The 25,655-nt window shown below is 40.3% G+C and overlaps 2 protein-coding genes across 3 annotated transcripts in view; one reads left to right on the forward strand and one right to left on the reverse strand.

Annotated features, from left to right (window-relative positions):
- The window catches only part of LOC309687677 (uncharacterized protein), a 34,727-nt gene that overhangs the window by 2,973 nt on the left and 6,099 nt on the right, over nt 1-25,655 (forward strand). For both annotated transcript variants that reach the window (XM_082502795.1, XM_082502794.1), the window contains exons 4-17: nt 8,672-8,826; nt 9,426-9,560; nt 9,928-10,122; nt 11,758-11,949; nt 12,479-12,670; nt 13,340-13,531; nt 14,061-14,252; nt 14,931-15,122; nt 15,652-15,843; nt 16,513-16,704; nt 21,697-21,894; nt 22,065-22,078; nt 22,166-22,188; nt 22,907-23,007. In XM_082502795.1, coding sequence (XP_082358921.1) covers nt 8,672-8,826; nt 9,426-9,560; nt 9,928-10,122; nt 11,758-11,949; nt 12,479-12,670; nt 13,340-13,531; nt 14,061-14,252; nt 14,931-15,122; nt 15,652-15,843; nt 16,513-16,704; nt 21,697-21,894; nt 22,065-22,078; nt 22,166-22,188; nt 22,907-23,007 — 2,165 coding nt within the window. The remainder of the gene's footprint in view (nt 1-8,671; nt 8,827-9,425; nt 9,561-9,927; nt 10,123-11,757; nt 11,950-12,478; nt 12,671-13,339; nt 13,532-14,060; nt 14,253-14,930; nt 15,123-15,651; nt 15,844-16,512; nt 16,705-21,696; nt 21,895-22,064; nt 22,079-22,165; nt 22,189-22,906; nt 23,008-25,655) is intronic.
- Nucleotides 1,311-3,570, reverse strand: LOC309686917 (zinc finger MYM-type protein 1-like; the record flags this gene model as incomplete). Its single annotated transcript, XM_082501589.1, has 3 exons — nt 1,311-1,838; nt 2,046-2,160; nt 2,585-3,570. 3 exons carry the CDS (start codon nt 3,568-3,570, stop codon nt 1,311-1,313), a joined length of 1,629 nt encoding a protein of 542 aa, XP_082357715.1.

Here is a 25,655-nt window from a genome sequence, read left to right on the forward strand (position 1 = left end):
AAACACTGAACAGCAAACCCGGAGATGGACACAGAAACATGGAGAGAGAGAGGGAGCAAGTTTGTGTGACTAAGGCTAGAGATTGAAATGTACAATGAGTAAAGAGAGCCTGTTGAGAGGGTGGAGAGTATTCTGAAAGGCTCATGAGAGTCAAAAGTGGAAGGATGGAGGAGTGTTGAATCAGGAAGTGCAGGACATGAAAAACACACACCACTGGGTTTTTGAACAGTTTTCACTCAAAGTCTGTCATCACTGTGAGTCCTGCTATAAAGTCAACTAAATAAAGTAAAAGGTATAACATTTATTTTAAAGCATATCCAGGCACTATGCATTACTGACACTGTAGGTATGAAAGGTGCTGCGCTGCAGTGGTTTGATCCATATCGTTTCCCTTCGGCAGTGTCATTAGAAGGCATAGCATACATTTTCACTGCTTTGCAGATGATACCCAACTTTGTCTATCCATGAAGCCAGATAACACACACCAATTACTTAAACTGCAGGAATGTCTTGAAGAGATAAAGACATGACTTCTAAATTCAGATAAAACTGACATTATTGTACTTGACCCCAAAAATCATTGGCTATGTTCACACTGCAGGTGAAAGCGCATCAAATCCGATTTTTTTGACCCTATGCGACTCATATCCGATCATGGTATGACAGTGGCACAAATCCGATACTTTCAAATCCGATCTGGGTCACTTTCGTATGTGATACTGAATCCGATACATATCCGATGTTTCAGAAAGCGACTGCTCTTTGAACGGTCAAGTAGCATTAAATCCGTCTTTTACGTCACTGACACAAGACAGACGCCAATTATCAGCTCCGGAGAAGACATCGCGAACGCTTCCTGGCCATCCGGTGAAACTCCTGGGAAGACAATGTTGGAGAAACGTTAACATTTTATTTGTACTGCATAGTCTGCAGCAGTGGCGGCTCCTGAAAAAAATCTCAGGGGGGGGCAATTTTTATGATATCGACTAAAATGACCCATTTAATGAGTACATCAAACAACACAATTTTAATTTAAATTTAAAATGAACAACCATATTCTGGCCATTTGTATAGATTTGTAAAAATGAACAACCATATTCTGGCCATTTGTATAGATTTGTAAAAATGAACAACCATATTCTGGCCATTTGTATAGATTTGTAAAAATGAACATGAACAGATTTTTTTTTTTTTTTTTGAATGAATGAAAAATAACTATTGAAAACAACAACTGTAAACTGATTGGGGGGGTGGGCTAAAGAGAGAAAGAGAGAGGGATGGAGAAAGAGAGTAAATATGGTTAAGGGTTCTTATTTGTACAAGAACTTTGCTCGTCTGTCTTTCTGAGTGGCAAATTTCTCGATGACCCTGGTGTTGAAATCAGGAAGTTCTTGTGTGAGTTTTTTCTCTATGGACAGCATAGCCAGAGCGTTGAGCCGATCCTGAGCCATATTGTTTCTCAGGAAAGTTTTTATCCTCTTTAAAGTAGAGAAACACCTCTCCGATTCTGATGTTGTCATTGGTGTGGTGATGAGGATGTTAAGAAGACTTACAGTTTCGGTGAATGTGTCTTGAAGGTTGTTTTCCATCAGAACCTGATAGAGTGCCAGCGCACCACTACAACTCTGAAACTCCTCGTTGTCGTAGATCAGGGACAGTTCTGTTTTAAGTCTGGCTTTGTCCAATGAGGGATAGGCTTCCACTGTGGTTTGTAGTGCTGCATCTGGAAAATTTTTGCTGTGTTGTTGGAACAAGTCTCCTTGCAACAGAGTGGCGCTGACAAGGTGCTTGGTGAAAGAAAACCTCTCCTTGGCATGGCTCATAATGGTGTCGCACACCTATCCAATAATATATAATTGGTAAGAGTTAGATTCAGTGGTAAGACTTTGGCACATGTCTCATGTTAATCATTATTCTGAAAAAAAAAATCTGTCCATAACAAAACAAAACAGTCATGACCACTATATCAAATGACATCTGACAGCATCGTCATTAGATTTTATCTGATGATCCGATTTAAATCAGACCAAGCAGCTAGTGCTTACCTCCAGTGCCAAATGGTGTTGCCTGTCTTCCCCCAATGTTCTCCGTCTCTTTGTGGGTGGGTCTTGAACAGGTCCCCTGTACTCCTCATCCACAACCAGATTAGGAAGTGCCTCCCTGATCCAATACATAAGTTTCATTAATGGCTTCTGAAAACTGAATAGGGATATATTAACCAAACACAAACCAAACAAAGGTTGTGTTCTAATTACCGGGAATTACCGGATTTAATTAATAACCGGACCTGGTTTAATGGCTGGGGGAAAACCAGTGCAAGTAAATAAAGGCCCTGGCCATAATTTCAGGAAATAGCCTATGGTATAGGCTACATCAAATCATTACTGGGAATATACTTCATCAAATATACTTAATCAAATATTTTTCATAAAATTACTTCAAAGGCTGATATAAATCAAAATTATCTGAATTCCATTAAACATTTAAGTCACAGAACACAGAATATATGCAGAGAATTTGATAGAATCTATGCATAGATAATTAACATTTATTCTAGGTTACATATTTATGCTTTTATGCCTACCTGATAGCCTGCATGCGGCTGATGAATGTCTGGGTGATCCCTGCGATGGTGACAGAATCGATGTTTCTCTTCTGTAGGTGGTTATACAGCATGTCTACATGTGGCATTATCTTGTGAAACAAGGCCAGGAAAAAACAGAAAGCTTCGTCTTCCAGCATTCTCACGAAACCACCGGCATCTCTCTTTGTAGGGGCATCAAATCCTTCACTGTTACGGATGGTCTGAAAACACCTCACCAGATCGTCTTTATGTTCATACACTGTATTCACAGCACGACTGTTGAAGTTCCAACGGGTTGCCGATGCACTTGGAAGTCGGTGCGCCACCACCTCGTCAAGCACTGCAGTCCTCTTGCTCGATTTAGTAAAAAAAGAAGCGAATCCTGCTATGTCGGAAAAAAAGTGACTGATTTGAGGGATGTGGGAGGTTGCTTGTTGCATTACCAGGTTTAACTGATGGGCATAACAATGTACGTAGTGAGCGTTAGCATAAATGTCCTGTATCTTACGCTGCACTCCTCCAGTGGTACCCCTCATTACAGCGGCCCCATCGTAGGCCTGGGCGATCAACTTTCTGTCTTGTCCCTGGGGGAGGATGAAGCGCAGCCTCTCCGATAAGGCACTGGCTATTGCATCTGCACAAGCATTGGGTAGCTTGATGAATTCAAAAAAACGCTCTTGAATACGGTTTCGTTGGTCAATGTATCTTAGCACCATGACTAACTGACAGTGTGTAGAAATGTCAGTGGTTTCATCAGCTTGAATGGCTAAAAACTTCGCTGCCTTTACTTCTTCCACGATCCTTTCTCTCAGAACTGCCAACATGCAATCCAGGATCTCGTTCTGGACTGTTTTCGAGGTGCCTTTAAATACAGTAGCATTTTCAAGGTGTTGCCTCAAGTCGTGATCAATTGATGCCATCAAGTCGACTAAACCTCTAAAAATCCCTGGATTGTCTGAGGAATCACTTTCATCATGTCCCCGCATTGCTAGCTCAAAAGCACCACAAAACTTAATACAATCGATGATTTTAGATAAAATATGACGGTTTTTATCTACCTCTTCGTTGTGCCTTCTTAAAGCAATCCGATGTCCATCATCTAGCTGCGCCGCTATGCTAGTTTTCCCTAGCACAGCTAGCTTTACACTGTTGTCCATATGAACTCGTGAGCTTTCACGTTTTCTGCAGGGGCGCAATTTTAAGCGCCCCCAAACCATTTAATTCAGCGACGCTGATAGGTCAAATATTTATTATTTTCCCCTGGCAACCATTTAATGATAGGCTATTTCGCTGCATATCAAGGGCGCTTTGACGAGCGCCCCAGAAGAAGAAAAACACCGTTTGTTGGTTGAACTTTAATGAGTCAGCTGGTGAAAATGTTAAAATACGCCTGGCTGTATATGGGCACACACATAGTAAAACTATCATTGATGAATTTTTTAAAAATATATATTTTTACTCCTCCACATTTGGGGGGGCGGAGCCCGAGCGCCCCCTATGGGCCAGCCGCCACTGGTCTGCAGACTCTTACAGAAATCTGCAACTATCCTTTGAAGCACCGCTCCTCTCTAAAACAGCAATAAGGATAATTATTTTGTTATCTACATTATTATGTAGATAACAAAATAACTTAAAGCAAAAATTGGGAAACGTGAAGTCGGAAGTCTTTATATTAAGGGCCATCAGTCAAACAATACTGTTGCTCTGGGTCTAAACAGAGCGCGTTGTGTGTGACGTCTTCTTTTGCGCATGCGGGCCACTTTGAGCGTTCACACTAGAGCGCGTTTGCGGTCGCATTTTATTTGTAGTGTGAACGAGCAGACAAAAAAATCGGATTTGATCAAAAAATCGGAATTGAGCATCAAGACCTGCAGTGTGAACGTAGCCTTAGAAATATGGTGTCTGCCACAGTGAATAAATGGACTCAAGCGCAGGACTTTGTTGACCCTGAAGATGAACAGTTTATTTACAATGTCACCAGGTGCTATATACAAAGATGCAAGGGGAAAGGGGCTCCAGGGAATCCGGGGAGGGGGAAGGAAACACTCCACACTCCTGTTCGACCACACACGCTACTCGTAAACCACTTGCGCTCATGAACACACTCCAGGGATAAACAGGTCCAGGAAGATCTATATACAAGAGAGCACAGTTTCAAGCTAGGAAAGCACTAGAGACAAGAATAAACAGCAAAGAGCTGGGGCTACACTGACCTGTGTCGTGCAACGATCCAGCAATGACAAATACTGAGCTGTTGTCTTAAGTAGTAGCTGGAATGGAAGTATAACAAGCAGTGGGTGAGTGATTATTTGCAGGTTCGTAGGCCAGAAGCGGGAACTTGCAAGGAGTTCCACCCAGGCAGAGGAGAGAGGAGAGAGAAACAAGAATATTAGAGTGATGCTGAAAAGCTAGTTCATGCATTTATCACTTCTAGGCTTGACTACTGTCATTCATTATTATCAACTTATCTTAACAACTCCCTGAAGTGCTTTCAATTGATCCAGAATGCTGCAGCAAGAGTACTGACAGGGACTAGAGAGAGCATATTTCTCCTATACTGGGTTATTTTCATTGGCTCCCTGTTTGATTCAGAATCTAATTCAGTAGTACCATATCACTCCAGTAGAGAAGACTGTAGGCTTACATGTGGATCCTGGAGTATTTAAAAGTACAGCATTTGAATAAAGTGAGTACACTCCTCACATTTTTGTAAATATTTTGTTATACCTTTTTATGGGACAAGATTGAAGATATGACACTTTGATACAATGTAAAGTAGTCAGTGTACAACTTGTCTAACAGTGTATTTAACAGTGTATATGCCTCTCTAAACAATTTAACACACAGCCATCATTGCCTAAACCACTGGCAACAAAAGTGTGGAGGGTCATCCTTTCGGTGCTCAGACAATACACCACACAGCATCAAATGGCCATTGTCCCAGAAGGAAGCTTCGTCTAAAGATAATGCACAGGAAAGCCCGCAAACAGTTTGTTGAAGACAAGCAGAATAAGGACCTGGATTACTTGTGGTCTGATGAGACCAAGATAACATTATTTGGTTCAGATAGTATCACGGCTGTGTGGTGGCAACTAGGTGAGGAGTACAAAGACAAGAGTGTCTTGCCTGCAGTCAAGCATGGTGGTGGGATGTCATTGTTTGGGGCTGCATGAGTGCTGCTGGCACTGGGGAGCTATAGTTAATTGAGGGAACCATGAATGTCAACATGTACTGTGACATACTGAAGCAGAGCATGATCCCCTCCCTTCAGAAACTGGGCCATAGGACAGTATTCCAACATGATAACAACCCCCAAAACACCTCCAAAAGACCGCTGCCTTGCTAAACGAACTTAGCAAGGTACTTAACTGGCCAAGCATTTCTCTAAAGCTTAAACTCTACTGAGCATCCGTGGGAAGTCCTCAAAGGGAAGATGGAGGATCAAAAGGTCTCTAACATCCACCAGCTCCAGTATGTCATCATGGACGAGTGGCACCCCGTGAAGCTCTAGTGAACTTCATCCCCAACAGAGTTAAGGCAGTGTTGGAAAATAATGGTGGCCACACAAAATATTGACACTTCGAGGACAGCTTGGACATTTTCACTTAGGGGTGTATTCACTTTTGTTGCCAGCAGTTTAGACATTAGTGGCTGTATGTTGAGTTATTTTTAGGTGACAGCAAATTTACACTGTTATACAAGCTGTACACTGACTACTTGATATTGTATCAAAGTGCCATATCTTCCATGTTGTCCCATGGAAAGATATATTTGTATATTTACAAAAATGTACTAATTTTTGTGAGATATTGTATAATGGGAGGCAGAGCCTCCAGCTTTCAGGCCCCTCTTCTGTGGAACACGCTTCCAGTTTGGATTCTGTAGACAGACTCCCTCTCTACCTTTAAGACTAAAAGGCAGGGAACTTAACTTTCCTTGACTTTTCCTTAAAACTTTCCTTTTTGAGGAAACATATAGTTAGGGCTGGTTCAGGTGACCCTGAATTCTCCCTTAGGCCATGTCCACACTAACACGTTTTCGTTTGAAAATGCATCCTTTTGCCTCCGTTTTGGTCTTCCGTCCACACAGAGAGTAAAGATTAATATCAGTTTGTACATGCTTCAGATAGCTTTTCTTCAAATTCTTTAATTCTCACTCGCTTTTGCAGCTTTGTACTTTTGTGTTACTCGCAGCAACAACTCCACCTCTTTGTTAGTCCATTTAAAAAATTCGCTGCTTATCCTCAACATTTTGCCGCGACGTTTCAAAGAGCCAGAAAGTAAATAAATGACTGACAGAAGTGAGGTAGGTTGAATCGTCTTGTGTTTCACGCATGTGCAGTACTGGAGCATTAGTGTTTTCGCCTGTTTCAATGTGGATGAATAACTCTGTGAAAACGAATGCAAACGATAGTGTGGAGTGTTTTCAGACTTATACATCATTTTCAAATTTATCCGGGCTAGTGTAGACATAGTCTTAGTTATGTCACAGTAGGTCTAAGCTGATGGGGGAGTCCCATGACGCACGGCGTGTTTATTCTTCACTGATATTTTTCACACACAATATTTGTCTGTACACTACTCTGCATTTAATCAGTGGGAAACTTTTCCTTCCCACTGTCACCAAAGCGCTTACTCACAGGGTGTCATATCATTGTTGGGTTTTCTTTATTTTCTCTTTATTATTGTAGGGTTTTTACCTTACAATGCAAAGTGCCTTGTGGTAAGTTAAGGTTGTGATTTGGCGCTATATAAATAAAATTGAATTGAATTGAACTTTTATTTATACTATAGGGAGGGCCATCTTTTTAAGCAGTAGTACAGTAAATTACCTTGTATATTGTATTTTACAATGACAAATAAATGAACCATGAACTTTGAATGGATTAGTAAGGAGGAAGAGAAGACAGCAATGAAGAGGCTGAAGAATGAAAGGCAGTTGGTTCAGATGGCGTACCTGTGGAGGAATGTGAGGAAAAATAGAGAGGTATCCTTGTACTAACACTCTGAAAGCAATGTAAGCTTTGAGAGTATTGATGGAGTGCCAAGGTGCAACGAGAGGAAATGTGATACTGTATGAAGAAATCAGGAATTCCAGAGAAAGATATGAGGCTGATGAAGAAGATCTATGGAAACAGTGAGACAATGGTGTGTGGTAGGAGTGACAGGTTCATGGTGGAAGTGGGATGAATGTCAGGTGTGATTTGGGACAGAAGAATAGCAGCAAGAGTGAAAGGGAAGGTTTACAAAATGGTAGTGAGACCCACTATGATGTGGTGCCTAGAAAAGGAGACAGTGGCACCTAAAAGAACACAGGAGGTTGACATCCAGGAGGCAGAGTTAATGGAAAATGGTAAATGGACTGATACTTCTATAGTGCCTTTCTACTCAATATGACCACCTAAGGCACTTTCTACTACAAGATGATGGGGTAGTCTGTTTCACATCTTCAAAGAATCAGTTGAGAATACATAAACCTTTTTGTTTTTAATCATTAAGCTTTAAATTGTAAAATGTCCTGTAAGCTATAATGGAAATAACTAAGGATAAACTGCCTTATTAGAAGAGTGAGGAAGATGTATGGTAAAGGGGCATGGGTCAGATTCAAACCTGGGCTCCTAGCCATACATCAAGTGGTCACCTGCTCATCCCAGAGAGCTAAACCAGTACCCATGAGCTTCTACATTTAACCCAGTTGGAAAGATGTGATGGAAGACATACTAAGACAAGTTAATGTAAAAAAAATTCTGAGAAACTTCGACTTTGAGCTGGGATTTTAAGAAGTACCTTCCAGTTTTTGACATTTGGAGTAGAGGGAGGTTTTAAAATGTCCTATATTCAGATAAATTTTATGTCAGCACAGCAAGGGTGGAGGTGTTAAAAATACTATAAACAGCTTATGGGTATGCTCCTGTTGCTACATTTTAGTGTATTTTCATAGTTGTCCAATAGAGGGCATTAGTACAAAGGTTAAAGGGAGTAGTCTCTCTAGGTTTGACGGTGTAAAACAGCAATTTTCTGTATGCACTGTTAAGTCTATGGAATTTACTGTCATTGATAATAGGCTTTGGTTATCTGTGCTTTTCAGAAAAGACTGCAATGGGACAAAGTATGACACACAAGAAGCTGCTTGCTGTGGAAACAAACTTTACCCAGGGGCGAGTCTGTCTTGTTGTGGAAAGGAACCTTACAATCCTGAAAAAGCAACCTGTTGCAAAGTACAAGACGGAAACACTCTCAGAGGTAACGAACTTGAAATCTAGCTAAACTGAAACTGAAATTTTGACTTTGTAACTGGCCAATAAAGAAAAGCACCTGAAGAGCACCTAAATTAAAAATCTTAATAGAAAATAAGTTAAAGAGCACAAAAACTCTTAACCACCTTTCTGGCTTTATGAAGCAGTTGAATTGTACCGCTTTAGACTAAAAAAATTTTTTAATACAGAATTTAATTGACTGAATAAATTGGAAGTTGACTGTATACACCCCCTACTCTGGTAAAAAAAAAAAAAAGTCATGGCAGATACTGTAATAAGAAAATCATTACCCAGTTATGGATAGCTATGTTTGAACTTTTTGGGTGCTTGTTGTTGTTATTGTAAATTAGCATGCTTTTTGTCAGAGCGCAAATGAACAGAAAAAGAACAATAAAGTAATGATGGGAAGTCTGGATTCATTGCACACATCTGTATGTGTTCATCTGCTATCACTAAGTCAGATGTTTCCATTTATTCAGAGGTATTGCAACATTTCTTTTTTTGAACAACTGTGGGCCATTTAACACTTAACATGACACTTTCAGCTGTTACACTGCTTCTAGTGTTTGTGTCTTTATTATACAGCCAATGTTACTCATGGTCTGAGTGAAAAGGTGTCCAACTGCTGTGGGCTGAAGCCCTACAACCCTGTCAATGAAATATGCTGTCAATCAACCATCACTGCAAAACCTGGACTAATGGCTGAATGTTGCGGTAAAGGTGAGCAGACACACTGATGAAAAACATCACATTAAGCATATATTATATAATTAAAAGGCAAAATTCGAAGACAGACAGTGTTACAAACAAAAAACAGGACTTCTTGAGAGTTGTGATTTTCTACTGCAAAATGTACTTATTTTATGTAAGTAAGGAGAAATAGTGGAAACAAAAGAAGATGGATTTGTGGTTCTAGATGTTCATTTGAACATACGGTAATGTTGTGTAGAAGGATCCCTCATTCTTCAGTAGAACAAATATACAAGTGGAAAAAATATAATCAGCATCGGCAGAATGTTGCAGAGGCTTATCAGCTTAGTTATGGTTGAGGCCAAAGAGTTAAGAATCTCCATGGTATTCTCCACAGAGGCTTTTGCCAAGGACAAGCAATTGTGTTGCGGTGCAAGTGATAATAAGAAGATTCTGGTGAGAAATTCCAGTTTCCACCGGTGCTGCGGGCACAACCAGTATGATAACAGGACTCAGTGCTGCTGTGAGAATGAAGGTGTTCTGGAGGTACAACCGAAGGATTCATCTTGCTGTGACAAGAGCTCCACTACAGGTAACTCATTACTTTGTACATTTACATGTCAACTGTGGGTGACTCATTAGTTTGTACAGCCAAAGGAGCTTGCAAAGAAAAGCGTCTGGACTTCTTTAAGTTACTTGAAGATGTTTCACCTCTCATCCGAGAAGCTTCTTCAGTTCTAAGGTCAAATGGTGGGGAGTCCCAGATTTAAACCTAGTGGGAGTTTCCCCCCACAGAGGGACAAAAGGACCCCCTGATGATCCTCTAATCGCCTGAGCCAAGGTGTGAAACTGGTTGTGGGTCCCAATCAGTCAGAGTTTCGGGTGAGTTCATTGTGAAACCTGGCCCCACCTTATCATGCGAATTCCTGAAATCAGATGGCTCAGGATGTGAGTGGGCGTTAAGTGCGTCTGGGAAGGGATCTCAAAACTGGATTATAGATGGCAGACAGTTGGTGTCGTAAACCCCCGCCTCTGTTCAAAGATGGTCGCTCACAGTGGACATAAATGGCTTCTTTCACTCCTCTTTCAAACCATCTGTCTTCTCTGTCCAAAATGTGAACGTTAGCATCCTCGAAAGAGTGACCCTTGTCCTTAAGATGCAGATGGACTGCTGAGTCTTGTCCTGTGGAGGTGGCTCTTCTATGTTGTGCCATGCGCTTGTGAAGTGGCTGTTTGGTCTCTCCAATGTAGAGGCTGGTGTATCAGAAAAACTCAGGAGGGTTTTCTCCAAGCATGACATCCCGGTGTATTTCAGACCCAGCAACACGCTCAGACAAAAACTGGTTCACCCGAAAGACAAAACGCCTAAACACAGACTTAACAATGTGGTGTATGCTGTACAGTGCAGCGAGAAATGCCCAGACCTCTACATTGGAGAGACCAAACAGCCACTTCACAAGCGCATTACAGACTAACTAATAAACCTGCCACATTTGTGTGTATTTTTCTCCCTTAATTCAGAACTCTATAAATGGTAAATGGCCTGTATTTATATAGCGCTTTACTAGTCCTTAAGGACCCCAAAGCGCTTTACATATCCAGTCATCCACCCATTCACACACACTGGTGATGGCAAGCTACATTGTAGCCACAGCCACCCTGGGGCGCACTGACAGAGGCGAGGCTGCCGGACACTGGCGCCACCGGGCCCTCTGACCACCACCAGTAGGCATGGGGGGAAGTGTCTTGCCCAAGGACACAACGACCGAGACTGTCCAAGCCGGGGCTCGAACGGGCAACCTTCCGATTACAAGGCGAACTCCCAACTCTTGAGCCACAATCGCCCCACAAGCGATACCATATTTTATAAAAGATCTGCCATGTCTACAGTGCTGTTGATCCTCCAATAGTTGTCATATAGCAATCCAATAAAATCCAGACTCATAACTGGAGGTGATGACTTTGTCATTTCCTCTACAGCTTTCCATAGTTGCCTCAACAAACCAAAGCAACTACAGTGTCAGATAGCTGTTGTTTTTTTTTTACAAACGTCCACAGATTATTGTTTAAACTGAACTAGAGCTAATCATAAGATAATCATTTTACAGTGAAAAGCAGTATTGCAGGATATACTGTACGAGAAACACATAAACACAAAGCTAAACATGAATTAACTATGACTGAAGTATAAGTCTTTCAGTTTTTAGTATCTGATTCGTTTTCACAGGAGTGCATAATGTAGGAATTCTGCATTGTGGTCCGAATGATAATAAGAAGAGTCTGGTGAAGAATTCCACTTTCCACCAGTGCTGCGGTCACAACCAGTATGACAACAGGACTCAGTGCTGCTGTGTGAATGAAGGTGTTCTGGAGGTACAACCGAAGGATTCATCTTGCTGTGAAAAGAGCTCCACTACAGGTAACTCATTACTTTGTACACTTACATGCAAGCTGTGTGTGACGAATCCAATAAAAACAGTTGCACTTGTTGTCATATTGTACATATGAGTCTTAATGCACATCAGACTTTGGTGAGAAATGTATTTGATTGAGTAAACATCATAGAATTAAATACTAATTAATAAACTTGCCTTTAAAAAAGATCTGCCATGTCTACAGTGTTGTTGCTCCTCCAATAGTTGTCTTACAGCAATCCAATAAAATCCAGACTCATTACTGGAGGTGATGACTTTGTTGTTGCCTCTACAGTTTTCCACAATTGCTTCAACAAACCCAACCAACTATGCTGTCAGTTAGCTGTTTTTCTCAAACCTCCACATAATATTATTTAAAATGAGAGAGCTAATCATAAGATAATCATTTTACTGTGAAAAGCAGCATTGCAATTATTATTTTTACGGTTTTCTCGTACAGTATAAGCTAAACATGAATTAGCTATGACTGAAGTATAAGTCTTACAGTTTTTAGTATCTGATTTTTTTTCACAGGAGTGCAAAATGTGGGAATTCTGCATTGTGGTCCGAATGATAATAAGAAGAGTCTGGTGAGGAATTCCACTTTCCACCGGTGCTGCGGTCACCACCAGTATGACAACAGGACTCAGTGCTGCTGTGAGAATGAAGGTGTTCTGGAGGTACAACCGAAGCATTCATCTTGCTGTGACAAGAGCTCCACTACAGGTAACTCATTACTTTGTACATTTACATGTCAACTGTGGGTAACTCATTACTTCATACACTTACATGTCAACTGTGGGTAACTCATTACTTCGTACACTTACATGTCAACTGTGTGTGACGAATCCAGTAACAACAGTTCCATTTTTTTTTCATATTGTACATATGAGTCTTAATGCACATCAGACTGTGGTGAGAAATGTATTTGATTGAGTAAACATCATAGAATTACAGACTAACTAATAAACCTGCCACATTTGTGTGTATTTTTCTCCCTTAATTCAAAACTCTGTACAAGCGATACCATATTTTATAAAAGATCTGCCATGTCTACAGTGCTGTTGATCCTCCAATAGTTGTCATATAGCAATCCAATAAAATCCAGAATCATAACTGGAGGTGATGACTTTGTCATTTCCTCTACAGCTTTCCATAGTTGCCTCAACAAACCAAAGCAACTATAGTGTCAGATAGCTGTTGTTTTTTTTTACAAACGTCCACAGAATATTGTTTAAACTGAACTAGAGCTAATCATAAGATAATCATTTTACAGTGAAAAGCAGTATTGCAGGATATACTGTACGAGAAACACATAAACACAAAGCTAAACATGAATTAACTATGACTGAAGTATAAGTCTTACAGTTTTTAGTATCTGGTTCGTTTTCACAGGAGTGCATAATGTAGGAATTCTGCATTGTGGTCCGAATGATAATAAGAAGAGTCTGGTGAAGAATTCCACTTTCCACCAGTGCTGCGGTCACAACCAGTATGACAACAGGACTCAGTGCTGCTGTGAGAATGAAGGTGTTCTGGAGGTACAACCGAAGGATTCATCTTGCTGTGAAAAGAGCTCCACTACAGGTAACTCATTACTTTGTACACTTACATGCAAGCTGTGTGTGACGAATCCAATAAAAACAGTTGCACTTGTTGTCATATTGTACATATGAGTCTTAATGCACATCAGACTTTGGTGAGAAATGTATTTGATTGAGTAAACATCATAGAATTAAATACTAATTAATAAACTTGCCTTTAAAAAAGATCTGCCATGTCTACAGTGTTGTTGCTCCTCCAATAGTTGTCTTACAGCAATCCAATAAAATCCAGACTCATTACTGGAGGTGATGACTTTGTTGTTGCCTCTACAGCTTTCCACAATTGCTTCAACAAACCCAACCAACTATGCTGTCAGTTAGCTGTTTTTCTCAAACCTCCACATAATATTATTTAAAATGAGAGAGCTAATCATAAGATAATCATTTTACTGTGAAAAGCAGCATTGCAATTATTATTTTTACGGTTTTCTCGTACAGTATAAGCTAAACATGAATTAGCTATGACTGAAGTATAAGTCTTACAGTTTTTAGTATCTGATTTTTTTTCACAGGAGTGCAAAATGTGGGAATTCTGCATTGTGGTCCGAATGATAATAAGAAGAGTCTGGTGAGGAATTCCACTTTCCACCAGTGCTGCGGTCACCACCAGTATGACAACAGGACTCAGTGCTGCTGTGAGAATGAAGGTGTTCTGGAGGTACAACCGAAGCATTCATCTTGCTGTGACAAGAGCTCCACTACAGGTAACTCATTACTTTGTACATTTACATGTCAACTGTGGGTAACTCATTACTTCATACACTTACATGTCAACTGTGGGTAACTCATTACTTCATACACTTACATGTCAACTGTGTGTGACGAATCCAGTAACAACAGTTCCATTTTTTTTTCATATTGTACATATGAGTCTTAATGCACATCAGACTGTGGTGAGAAATGTATTTGATTGAGTAAACATCATAGAATTACAGACTAACTAATAAACCTGCCACATTTGTGTGTATTTTTCTCCCTTAATTCAAAACTCTGTACAAGCGATACCATATTTTATAAAAGATCTGCCATGTCTACAGTGCTGTTGATCCTCCAATAGTTGTCATATAGCAATCCAATAAAATCCAGACTCATAACTGGAGGTGATGACTTTGTCATTTCCTCTACAGCTTTCCATAGTTGCCTCAACAAACCAAAGCAACTATAGTGTCAGATAGCTGGGTTTTTTTGGGTTTTTTTTTACAAATTTCCACAGAATATTGTTTAAACTGAACTAGAGCTAATCATAAGATAATCATTTTACAGTGAAAAGCAGTATTGCAGGATATACTGTACGAGAAACACATAAACACAAAGCTAAACATGAATTAACTATGACTGAAGTATAAGTCTTTCAGTTTTTAGTATCTGATTCGTTTTCACAGGAGTGCATAATGTAGGAATTCTGCATTGTGGTCCGAATGATAATAAGAAGAGTCTGGTGAAGAATTCCACTTTCCACCAGTGCTGCGGTCACAACCAGTATGACAACAGGACTCAGTGCTGCTGTGTGAATGAAGGTGTTCTGGAGGTACAACCGAAGGATTCATCTTGCTGTGACAAGAGCTCCACTACAGGTAACTCATTACTTTGTACACTTACATGCAAGCTGTGTGTGACGAATCCAATAAAAACAGTTGCACTTGTTGTCATATTGTACATATGAGTCTTAATGCACATCAGACTTTGGTGAGAAATGTATTTGATTGAGTAAACATCATGGAATTAAATACTAATTAATAAACTTGCCTTTAAAAAAGATCTGCCATGTCTACAGTGTTGTTGCTCCTCCAATAGTTGTCTTACAGCAATCCAATAAAATCCAGACTCATTACTGGAGGTGATGACTTTGTTGTTGCCTCTACAGCTTTCCACAATTGCTTCAACAAACCCAACCAACTATGCTGTCAGTTAGCTGTTTTTCTCAAACCTCCACATAATATTATTTAAAATGAGAGAGCTAATCATAAGATAATCATTTTACTGTGAAAAGCAGCATTGCAATTATTATTTTTACGGTTTTCTCGTACAGTATAAGCTAAACATGAATTAGCTATGACTGAAGTATAAGTCTTACAGTTTTTAGTATCTGATTTTTTTTCACAGGAGTGCAAAATGTGGGAATTCTGCATTGTGGTCCGAATGATAATAAGAAGAGTCTGGTGAGGAATTCCACTTTCCACCAGTGCTGCGGTCACCACCAGTATGACAACAGGACTCAGTGCTGCTGTGAGAATGAAGGTGTTCTGGAGGTACAACCGAAGCATTCATCTTGCTGTGACAAGAGCTCCACTACAGGTAACTCATTACTTTGTACATTTACATGTCAACTGTGGGTAACTCATTACTTCATACACTTACATGTCAAGTGTGGGTAACTCATTACTTCGTACACTTACATGCCAGCTGTGTGTGACGAATCCAGTAACAACAGTTCCATTTTTTTTTCATATTGTACATATGAGTCTTAATGCACATCAGACTGTGGTGAGAAATGTATTTGATTGAGTAAACATCATAGAATTACAGACTAACTAATAAACCTGCCACATTTGTGTGTATTTTTCTCCCTTAATTCAAAACTCTGTACAAGCGATACCATATTTTATAAAAGATCTGCCATGTCTACAGTGCTGTTGATCCTCCAATAGTTGTCATATAGCAATCCAATAAAATCCAGACTCATAACTGGAGGTGATGACTTTGTCATTTCCTCTACAGCTTTCCATAGTTGCCTCAACAAACCAAAGCAACTACAGTGTCAGATAGCTGTTGTTTTTTTTTACAAACGTCCACAGAATATTGTTTAAACTGAACTAGAGCTAATCATAAGATAATCATTTTACAGTGAAAAGCAGTATTGCAGGATATACTGTACGAGAAACACATAAACACAAAGCTAAACATGAATTAACTATGACTGAAGTATAAGTCTTACAGTTTTTAGTATCTGATTCATTTTCACAGGAGTGCATAATGTAGGAATTCTGCATTGTGGTCCGAATGATAATAAGAAGAGTCTGGTGAAGAATTCCACTTTCCACCAGTGCTGCGGTCACAACCAGTATGACAACAGGACTCAGTGCTGCTGTGTGAATGAAGGTGTTCTGGAGGTACAACCGAAGCATTCATCTTGCTGTGACAAGAGCTCCACTACAGGTAACTCATTACTTTGTACATTTACATGTCAACTGTGGGTGACTCATTACTTCGTACACTTACATGCCAGCTGTGTGTGACGAATCCAATAACAACAGATTTATTTTTTATTTCATATTGTACATGTAGGTTTCCTTCGAATGGAGCCTTAGCTTGACGCTCCGCTTAGTCCCTCTTTCCATATCCAAAAAAAACAAAAAAACAAAAAACAGTCCTTGATAGTTTTTTCAATATTTACTTCAAAAGTCCAAACAGGTACACAGCAACAGAATTCCAAATTACGAAAACTTATAAAGCTCAATTCAAAATGGATGAAGAGAGATTGCGAGGTCAAAATACCATGTGGCTCCACTCTCCTCTCGCCCAACTTCCTGTTTTTTCTGCACTATCAAAATAAAAGCATACATTTCAAATTAAACTGCATGTAGGCTTCTACATTACCGGCCCCTAATTGTTATCAATGTCTTTGAAACAATTACTCCAAAATCTTTAACTTAAATGAAAAGGTCTATGGCTACATTACTTAACTGAACTTCAACTATCTTAAAGAAATCTTCTTTCACTTTCCTCCCCTCAGAGGAAACTAGTTCTTGACTTTCGAAGAGTGCATCAATTATCTTCAGCTTCTTGCAAAAGGCACAGCTTTGTAACTGGTCGGCCAAGCTCATTGGTCTTGGTCTTTACTTTCACCTGACGCACCAGACCTTTCTGGTCTGGAAAGGTCTCTACGATTCTTCCTAGTGGCCATGAATTTCTGGGTGCTGTGTCATCTACGATCAGCACAACATCACCAACATGGAAATTTCTCTTAGGTGTAGTCCATCGTTGACGCTCTTGGAGCTGCATGAGGTATTCCTTGCACCAGCGTTTCCAAAAAATGTCTGCAAGATATTGGATTTGTCTCCACCTGCGATTTACATACTGGGCATCCTTGTTGAAGATTCCTGGGGGTAATTCTGGCTTAACCTTCAGCAACAGGAGATGGTTGGGTGTTAAAGGCTCCAGGTCATTGGGATCTGAAGATTCCTTTGTAATAGGCCTGCTGTTCATAATAGCCTCAGCTTCACACAGCAAGGTGTGGAGACCTTCTTCATCCAACAGTTGTTCTTTTACTGTGATGTTCAAAATTTTTCTCACTGAGCGGATGAGTCTCTCCCAGCTTCCTCCATGGTGAGATCCTGCTGGTGGATTAAAATGCCATTGGATCCCCCTTTGCTGCAATGATTTTATGATCATACTGGAGTTCCATTCTTTAATTGCTTTCTTTAACTCACTGTTAGCTGATCGGAAGTTGGTTCCATTATCTGAGTACATCTCTTTAACTTGTCCTCTTCTGGCAAGGAATCTTCTGATGGCGTTGAGACACGCATCAGTGTCAAGTGAAGATGCAACCTCCAGATGTACAGCTCGTGTGGTAAGACATGTGAAAATGACACCATATCTCTTTACTTGACTTCTTCCCCTTTTTACCAGGAATGGACCAAAGTAGTCAACACCTACTTTGGTGAATGGAGGGTCATCAGGCAGGATCCTGCATTTTGGTAAATCTGCGATTATTTGTTTGCCAGCACTTCCGTGTAGCCTTTTACAGGTAACACATTTTGACAAGAACCTTCTAATGGCTCCATTTGCTCCAGGGATCCAAAATTTTTGACGCAGATGAGCCAACATGTGATTCCGTCCGGCGTGAGCTGTAACATCATGGGTATGTCTTAACACAAGCTGTGTGATATGTGAGTCCTTTGGCAAGATGACTTGCTGCTTAGCATCATCTGGCATTGCTGCTCGACTCAACCTTCCTCCAACTCTTATGACTCCATCTTGCAGTACTGGAGTCAACTTGTAGAGAGAGCCTTTTTTCTTCACCCTTTGATGTTCTTTCAGCATTGCCAAGTCCTGTTCAAAACTTTGCTTCTGACAGTACTTCACAATTTCCATTTCTGCTTCAGACAAATCGTCACAGGTTAGATTTTTTCCCTTGAAAGCTTTCTTGAATTGGCTCATCCTGATTTCCTCACTCATTGTGCTTGCTTCCTTTCTCTTTGCTATTAATTCCTTAAGCAAACTCTTCAGTTTCATGAACCAGGCTACAGCACGCTTTAGCTTTGTCCAAGATGAGTAGTGATTCATCAGCTGGTCTACTGAGTCTTTGAGCCCTTGCATCTGAATGACATGTGTCTGAGCTTCTCTTTTGACCTCTAAGTCATCAAAATCCAGCATTCTGGGATCTGGATTCTTCGGCCACTGATCTTCTGAGCAGAATAGAAAACTTGGACCCGAAAGCCAATCGCCACATTTTAAGAATGCTGCAACAGTCTGTCCTCTAGAGACATGATCTGCTGGATTCAAAGTGGTATTGACATATCTCCACTGCCGAATGTGAGAATGGCTTAAGATCACTGAGATCCTATTTGAAACAAAGGTCTTGAATCTTGTGCCGTCACTATTCAAGTACTTTAGCACAGCCGTGCTATCTGTCCAAAAAACAGATTCATGCAGTTCTACTTCTAGTTCCTTCTTTAGAAGTTTATCCATCTTCACTGCAACTGTTGCGGCAATCAGTTCCATTCGTGGGATGGTTGGACACTTCAAAGGTGCAACCCTTGCCTTTGCCATTACCAAGGTGGACTGAGTCTCGCCACTTGCATTGCGCAGCAACAGGTAGCTTGCTGTTCCATAAGCGTCTTCGCTTGCGTCAGCAAAATGATGCAGCTGCGCAAAGACTGGTGCACCAAAATGCTTTGACTTGATGCTCCTGTCAACTCCAAAGTCGTCAAGCCTTTGCAAATCTGCAACCCACTTATTCCAGCTCTTAATGACATCCTCTGGTAGGGATTCATCCCAGCCGTATTTCCTCCGACATAAATCGTGCAAAATTTTTTTGCACACAGAATCACCAGAGCAACAAATCCCAGTGGATCAAAGATGGAGCTGAGAAGGGAAAGCAGTCCTCTTCTAGTGTTCGGTCTGTTTTTAAGGTTGATCTTGAACTTGAACTGATCTGATTCAGCACACCACTGAATTCCCAATGCTCTTTCCATCGGCAAATTACTCTCGTCCAGATTCAGAACTTTAAATCCTTGTGCTCTTTCTTCATCAGGAATTGAGTTGAGCAACTTTCTGCTGTTGCTTGACCATTTTGTTAGTCGAAATCCGCCTTTTGCCAACATGTTCCTCAAGTCAGAACACAGGGTGATTGCTGCGTCTTCCTCTGCAATTGACTTAAGACAGTCATCCACATAAAATTTTTTCTTGACTGTCCTTGCAGCTTCTTGACCAAATTCCCTTTCGAAATCAGTAGCGCATTTCTGAAGTGCAAAAGATGCAACACTTGGCGAAGAGGTGGCACCAAAGATGTGGACCAACATTTTGTGTTCTGCAAGCTTCTCCTTGTAATTCCCATCAGACCACCAAAGAAACCTGAGGAGATCTGTATCTTCCTTGCTGACTCTGACCTGATGGAACATGGCCTCCACGTCAGCCATTACTGCCACAGTCTCCTGTCGAAACCTCAGGAGGACTCCCACCAGTGAGCTTGTCAAATCCGGTCCCTGCAAGAGATGCTGGTTCAGCGATGTTCCTTGAAAGCTTGCCCCACAGTCGAAGACAACACGTAACTTTTGCTTGACTGGATGTCTCACTCCATGATGAGGCAAATACCATGTTCGTCCCTCCAGTGACTTACATTCAGCATCGTTCAGTTTGATCGCGTAACCCTTTTTTAGGATATCATCCATATATGCAACATATTCTTCGTAAAACTTGACATCTCTGGTGAATCTTTTCTGTAAGTTCAGCGCACGTTGCACTGCGACTTCTCTGTTGCTTGGCAAGCACAGCGCCTTGCTTCTCACTGGAAGACAAATACTATAATGGCCATCCTCCAGTTTTGCAGACTGAGACACCATGTTCAGAAACTGACGATCTTCCTTGGACATTTCAAGATTTTCGTCTTGTCCCGCATCAGGAAAGTCTTACTTAAACTGTAGCTGCCAGAGCTCTTCCAACCTGGCTACTGATATCCTATTCACAGTCACTTGTGCCAATCTGTTTCTCCCACTCATGTCGCCTCCACTCCTAAGTGGTCCATTTACTGTCCAACCTAATATTGTTCTCACTGCGTAGGGTCCATTGTCCACGCTGTTTACCACCTTAAGCGGTTCCATGGCTTTGGGAACATTCACTCCTATGAGTAATCCAACATCCGCTTGGATAGTGGGAAGTTTCACTTCCGTCAGGTGTTACCACCTGTCAACATCCTCCTGGCATGGGATATTGTTTTTACTTACAGGAATGTGGTCTTGTGCATACACCTCTGAAAGTTTAATAAACTGGCTACCATCCAGACTACTGACTTCCAGTCCAGTCACAATGCAGGTGTTCACAACAGATTCATTTCCCATCGTTCGGAGTGAGATTTTCGTAATTCGTCCGTTCAGGTTCAGTTGTTTTATCAGTGACTCTGTCACAAAGGTGGCTGAGCTGCCTTGATCCAAGAATGCATATGTTGTTACTGTCTTGGTTCCTTTCTGGGCCTTGACACGTACTGGAACGATTGGAAGAATACAATCTTCCTTACCGGCCCCAGTCATGCTGAAAGTTGCTGTTGTTTGTACAAGAGCACTTGATACGAACTGTTGAGCCGCCCCCCTTGCTGTTTCTTCTTGTGAGTCCCTATTGGTGATGTGCAGCAGGGTAGGATGCAGTCGAGAGCATTTGCAGCTGCTACTCATGTGACCATGTTTCAAACAGGCAAAACACAGTCCTATGCTCCTTAAAAACTCAATCTTGTCCTTATGAGGCTTGTCCTTGAGCTTTCCGCAGATTTGGAGGTTGTGTTGCTCTCCCTTGCAATAAACACAAGGTTTGCTGCTTGAAGCAGCATTGCAATTATTATTTTTACGGTTTTCTCGTACAGTATAAGCTAAACATGAATTAGCTACGACTGAAGTATAAGTCTTACAGTTTTTAGTATCTGATTTTTTTTCACAGGAGTGCAAAATGTGGGAATTCTGCATTGTGGTCCGAATGATAATAAGAAGAGTCTGGTGAGGAATTCCACTTTCCACCAGTGCTGCGGTCACCACCAGTATGACAACAGGACTCAGTGCTGCTGTGAGAATGAAGGTGTTCTGGAGGTACAACCGAAGCATTCATCTTGCTGTGCAAAGGAGTCAGCTAACCCTGAAGGTCAGAAATGGTCAAATGCAGTCTCATGCATATCTTACAAATCTATTTAAGATTTAACTCTTAGCTTCATATTTTCTATTAAAATGTAATGACAAATGATGAGTTAATGGCAATTATTTTGGTTTAGTTTAGTTTTCCACTTCAAAAGGCTTTGTGCTTTATCTTTACAGGTTTTCAACAACTGGTAAGATACATACTGCAATAAAATATCATTCTTTTACTTTTTTGTGCAAATATATGAATGTTTGCCTTTATGTTTTATATTTCTCAGACACATGAGCTCCAACACTTTTGGTAAGTAAATGGGTTTTACTATAACAATTTTTACTATAATGTCATATGTAGACAAATGTAAATTTAATCTAGTCAAGATTAACTATCATGCATTCAGGCTTTGTAGGAAATGTTCTACTCTAATTTGAGTTTATTTACAGTTGTGCTCAACAGTGTACATAGACTCATCACTGGCATGAATATCATAGTAAATTTGTGCTTAAATTATTTCTTTGAACTGCTCTTTTTCATGAGAGACTATACAGCACACACCTTTAATAATTTAAAAAACAATGGGTGCACAATTTTGAAATGATTTTTGATCTTCTGTAATCCCCACAGTGCCAAAAGTCTAAATACACCCCAACTAAGTTAAATGTCCCTTAGTAAGTCGCACCTAAACCACATACTTTTGGTAGCCATGAGCAAGCTTTTGGCATAAATTTGATCACTCTTCTTGACAGAATTGGTTAATTAGGGGTTAGTTAATTGAAATTTGTTGGTTTATAGACACACAATTGGCTTTAAGCCTGGTCCACCAATTTCTTTCAGTTGGATTGAGGTCACAGATTTAATCTTTACTGAATGAAATCCGAGTACACGCAGTAAAGTGTGATGCTATCCAGTAGCCGGTAAAAATAAATATACCTGTTAATACTTTCTGTTCTGCTCTGTGGTAGTGTACCAGTGATATGGAGTGGTTTTTGTGTTTATTTTGGCTGTGTTTGTCTATCCACAGCACTGAACCAAACACACATCTCTGTGGGTCGACATGTTACAATCCAAAGACGCATCGTTGCTGTGAGAGACACCAAAAGCCTTTTTGGTTCTGCGCCTCAGGTATTACCGTCTCCATAGCTGTTTCTTTGAGTGAGTGTGTGCCAGGGAAAGTTTTCAAGAACTCTGCATAGTCCTGCAAAAACAAAAACAAAACTAAGAACACTCTTAAAGCTTCCCTGCAGATGTTCTATCTATCATTGATCATTGTATGTGACATTGCATCATCCCATGGTTTTTATGTGGGCCTGTAGAGTGAGTTGAATCAGATAAGGAACAGCCCACGCTCCAAGAAAGCAGTTAGAGCTGAGTGAGCAGTTTAAACATGTTTATCTTACGTGCAACCGTGTAAAAACAAAAACTTATTTGCAGCATAAATTTCCCCTAAAGGGAACATTGCATCATTTGCTTTTGTGACACCATCTCATTTTGGAAAATCCCTAGAATGGAAAACTATAAAGAGATAAAATAACAAGCTTAACAGGTTCTATTGACAAGATGTTGACAAGAACTTTCATCTAGGATGATGAAACTATATTATATTATACTGTAACCTGTTTGCTCATTGTGAAGTCAATACCAAAAAACCCTTTTCCAAATGTTTAGGTGAGGGGCATGTTTCCCACTGTGCTGCATCCTCTTGTCTTTTTACACAACTTGTAAGAAATTAGGAGATCAAATAGCTTTTGAAGTCGCATGTTTTCACAGTCTCATGTTTCAAGTGCTAGCCAGTTTTTTGTCTCTTTAGTTTTCCACAAAGTGCCAGATGTTTTTATTGGGTGGCAGATCCTGAGGGAAGCATCAGTTTATCAGCCATGCTTTTATGATAGTTACAGACTGAAAAGAATGCAATCTTATCTGCACGTGTTCCTCCAAAGCATGTTCATTATTAATGGTGCTTTCAAGTTACCCTGGCCCTATGCCTCTATAATGGTACCCGTAAATAACGTTTTATTGGTCCGTATTTAGCTTGGATGATGTTGGCAGCTGAAAGTGTGATTCATCAGTCCAGAGAACAGTTTTCCAGTTAGCCTTATTCTATCTAAAAATAAGCTCAGGCCCAGATAACAGTATAACTAAGGAAAGATCATGGCTATGGGTCGAATAAAATTATTTCTGTTTGATTCAGTAATTCATCCAACACATTGTCATCTATACATGAACTCTTTATGTGAAGTCTTCCTACTAACAGCCATGCTTTAGAACTTTAAGGGTTCCTTTTACAACAATGTGATTAGTCACTTGCAGCAATAGTCCTGACAGAACGTTGATATGTTGTTATGCAAGTCAATAAGGTACTGCATAATACACAGTCTTCTCTCACTTGACCTTCCATATGGACCTCATGCCTGTATGGTGATTTAAAAAAAAAAACCAACTATAATTATTATAGTGTGTTTAGTGTCAGGAAAGAGTCAGAGTCATCATGGGGTTGAAACGTACCCCAGCTGCAAGGCTCTGTTTTCCAACCAGAGGCAGGATGAGCCCCTGAACAGCTGATCAGTCTGCAGACTAGGACCCAGCACGTTCTTCTTGTGAGGCAACCATGTCAAGCGCTGCACTACAATGACTGACCCTGAACTTTAGTTCAACTACTGAGTTGTTGTAATTTAACTGTAACCGCCAACACTGTTATAAATCCATCAAATCAAATCTGCCACAGAGACAGTTTTAGGCCTTAAGTTAAATGGCTTTTGCCCAAAAAGAGGGACTGTTTTAAAAGAAGTTCACATTGACATTCTTATCTTGGGTGTGTAAATAACTCTGACAGTTAGAAAGTTAGACAAAGACTTTTTTTTTCTAAGGGTTCCCTGAAGACTTTAAATATTTTTTTTATCAAACTTTCAGACAGTGAAGTATGTCTTTATTTTTCCAGACAGTACATCTTGCCAAGATCAAAATCATGGAAAATATAAGCTGCGCGGAAGGGTGGTTCACTTACAAATAAAAACTTTTTTTTCTCCCTACATAGAAAAAGATTTCATTGTTCATATTAGCAAAAGGTTAAATTGCTATGGGAAAATGGTCTTGATATTTTCCCCCAGACCACACAATTGAAAGAGCTTCCATCTTTTTGAACCACCCTATGAAAAACATTAAAGCTTTGCAATGAATAAAAAGGGATAACTCAGGATTATCTTTGAATCCAAAAAAGGATGTGCAGCAGCTGGTTTGTTCAAAATCTTGGCATCTATATCAGTTACTGTACTCCACAAAAGACGTTTTTTTTTTTAAAATCACCATATCTTAATCACCATAAGGCATTAACTTCTGAGAGTTTACACTCCCTTCATGTCAAGTATTCCAGTGTGGAGAATTAAAGCTCTAAGCCCGGAGGTGGAGGGTTTTAAACATGTGGTTTGGTCTTTCCATAATATGTGAGCTGTTCAGAAATGTCTGGTATGCTTAACAGCCCACATCAGGGTGTGTAGTGTTAACCTTTATCCTTTTTTTTTGCATTTTCCTGCACTAGTTGAGCACTCAAAACACTTTCTACTATAAATCCCTTTCACCCAGTCACTTACATGTAGGACTAAGCACTTTTATCTAACATTCAGACACACTCACACTACCGTGTATGCATCAGTGGTAACTCAGTATCTTGTTCACTATCTTGCCCAATGAAATGCATAGTGGGGACAGCTCTTCTACCAACCTAGCCCCAGATGCCTCCTACAAAGACTTGGAAACCAACCGAATTCCTTTATTTT

Source organism: Aulonocara stuartgranti, assembly GCF_965226115.1.
Source record: "Aulonocara stuartgranti genome assembly, chromosome: 14".
Classification (NCBI taxonomy): domain Eukaryota; kingdom Metazoa; phylum Chordata; class Actinopteri; order Cichliformes; family Cichlidae; genus Aulonocara; species Aulonocara stuartgranti.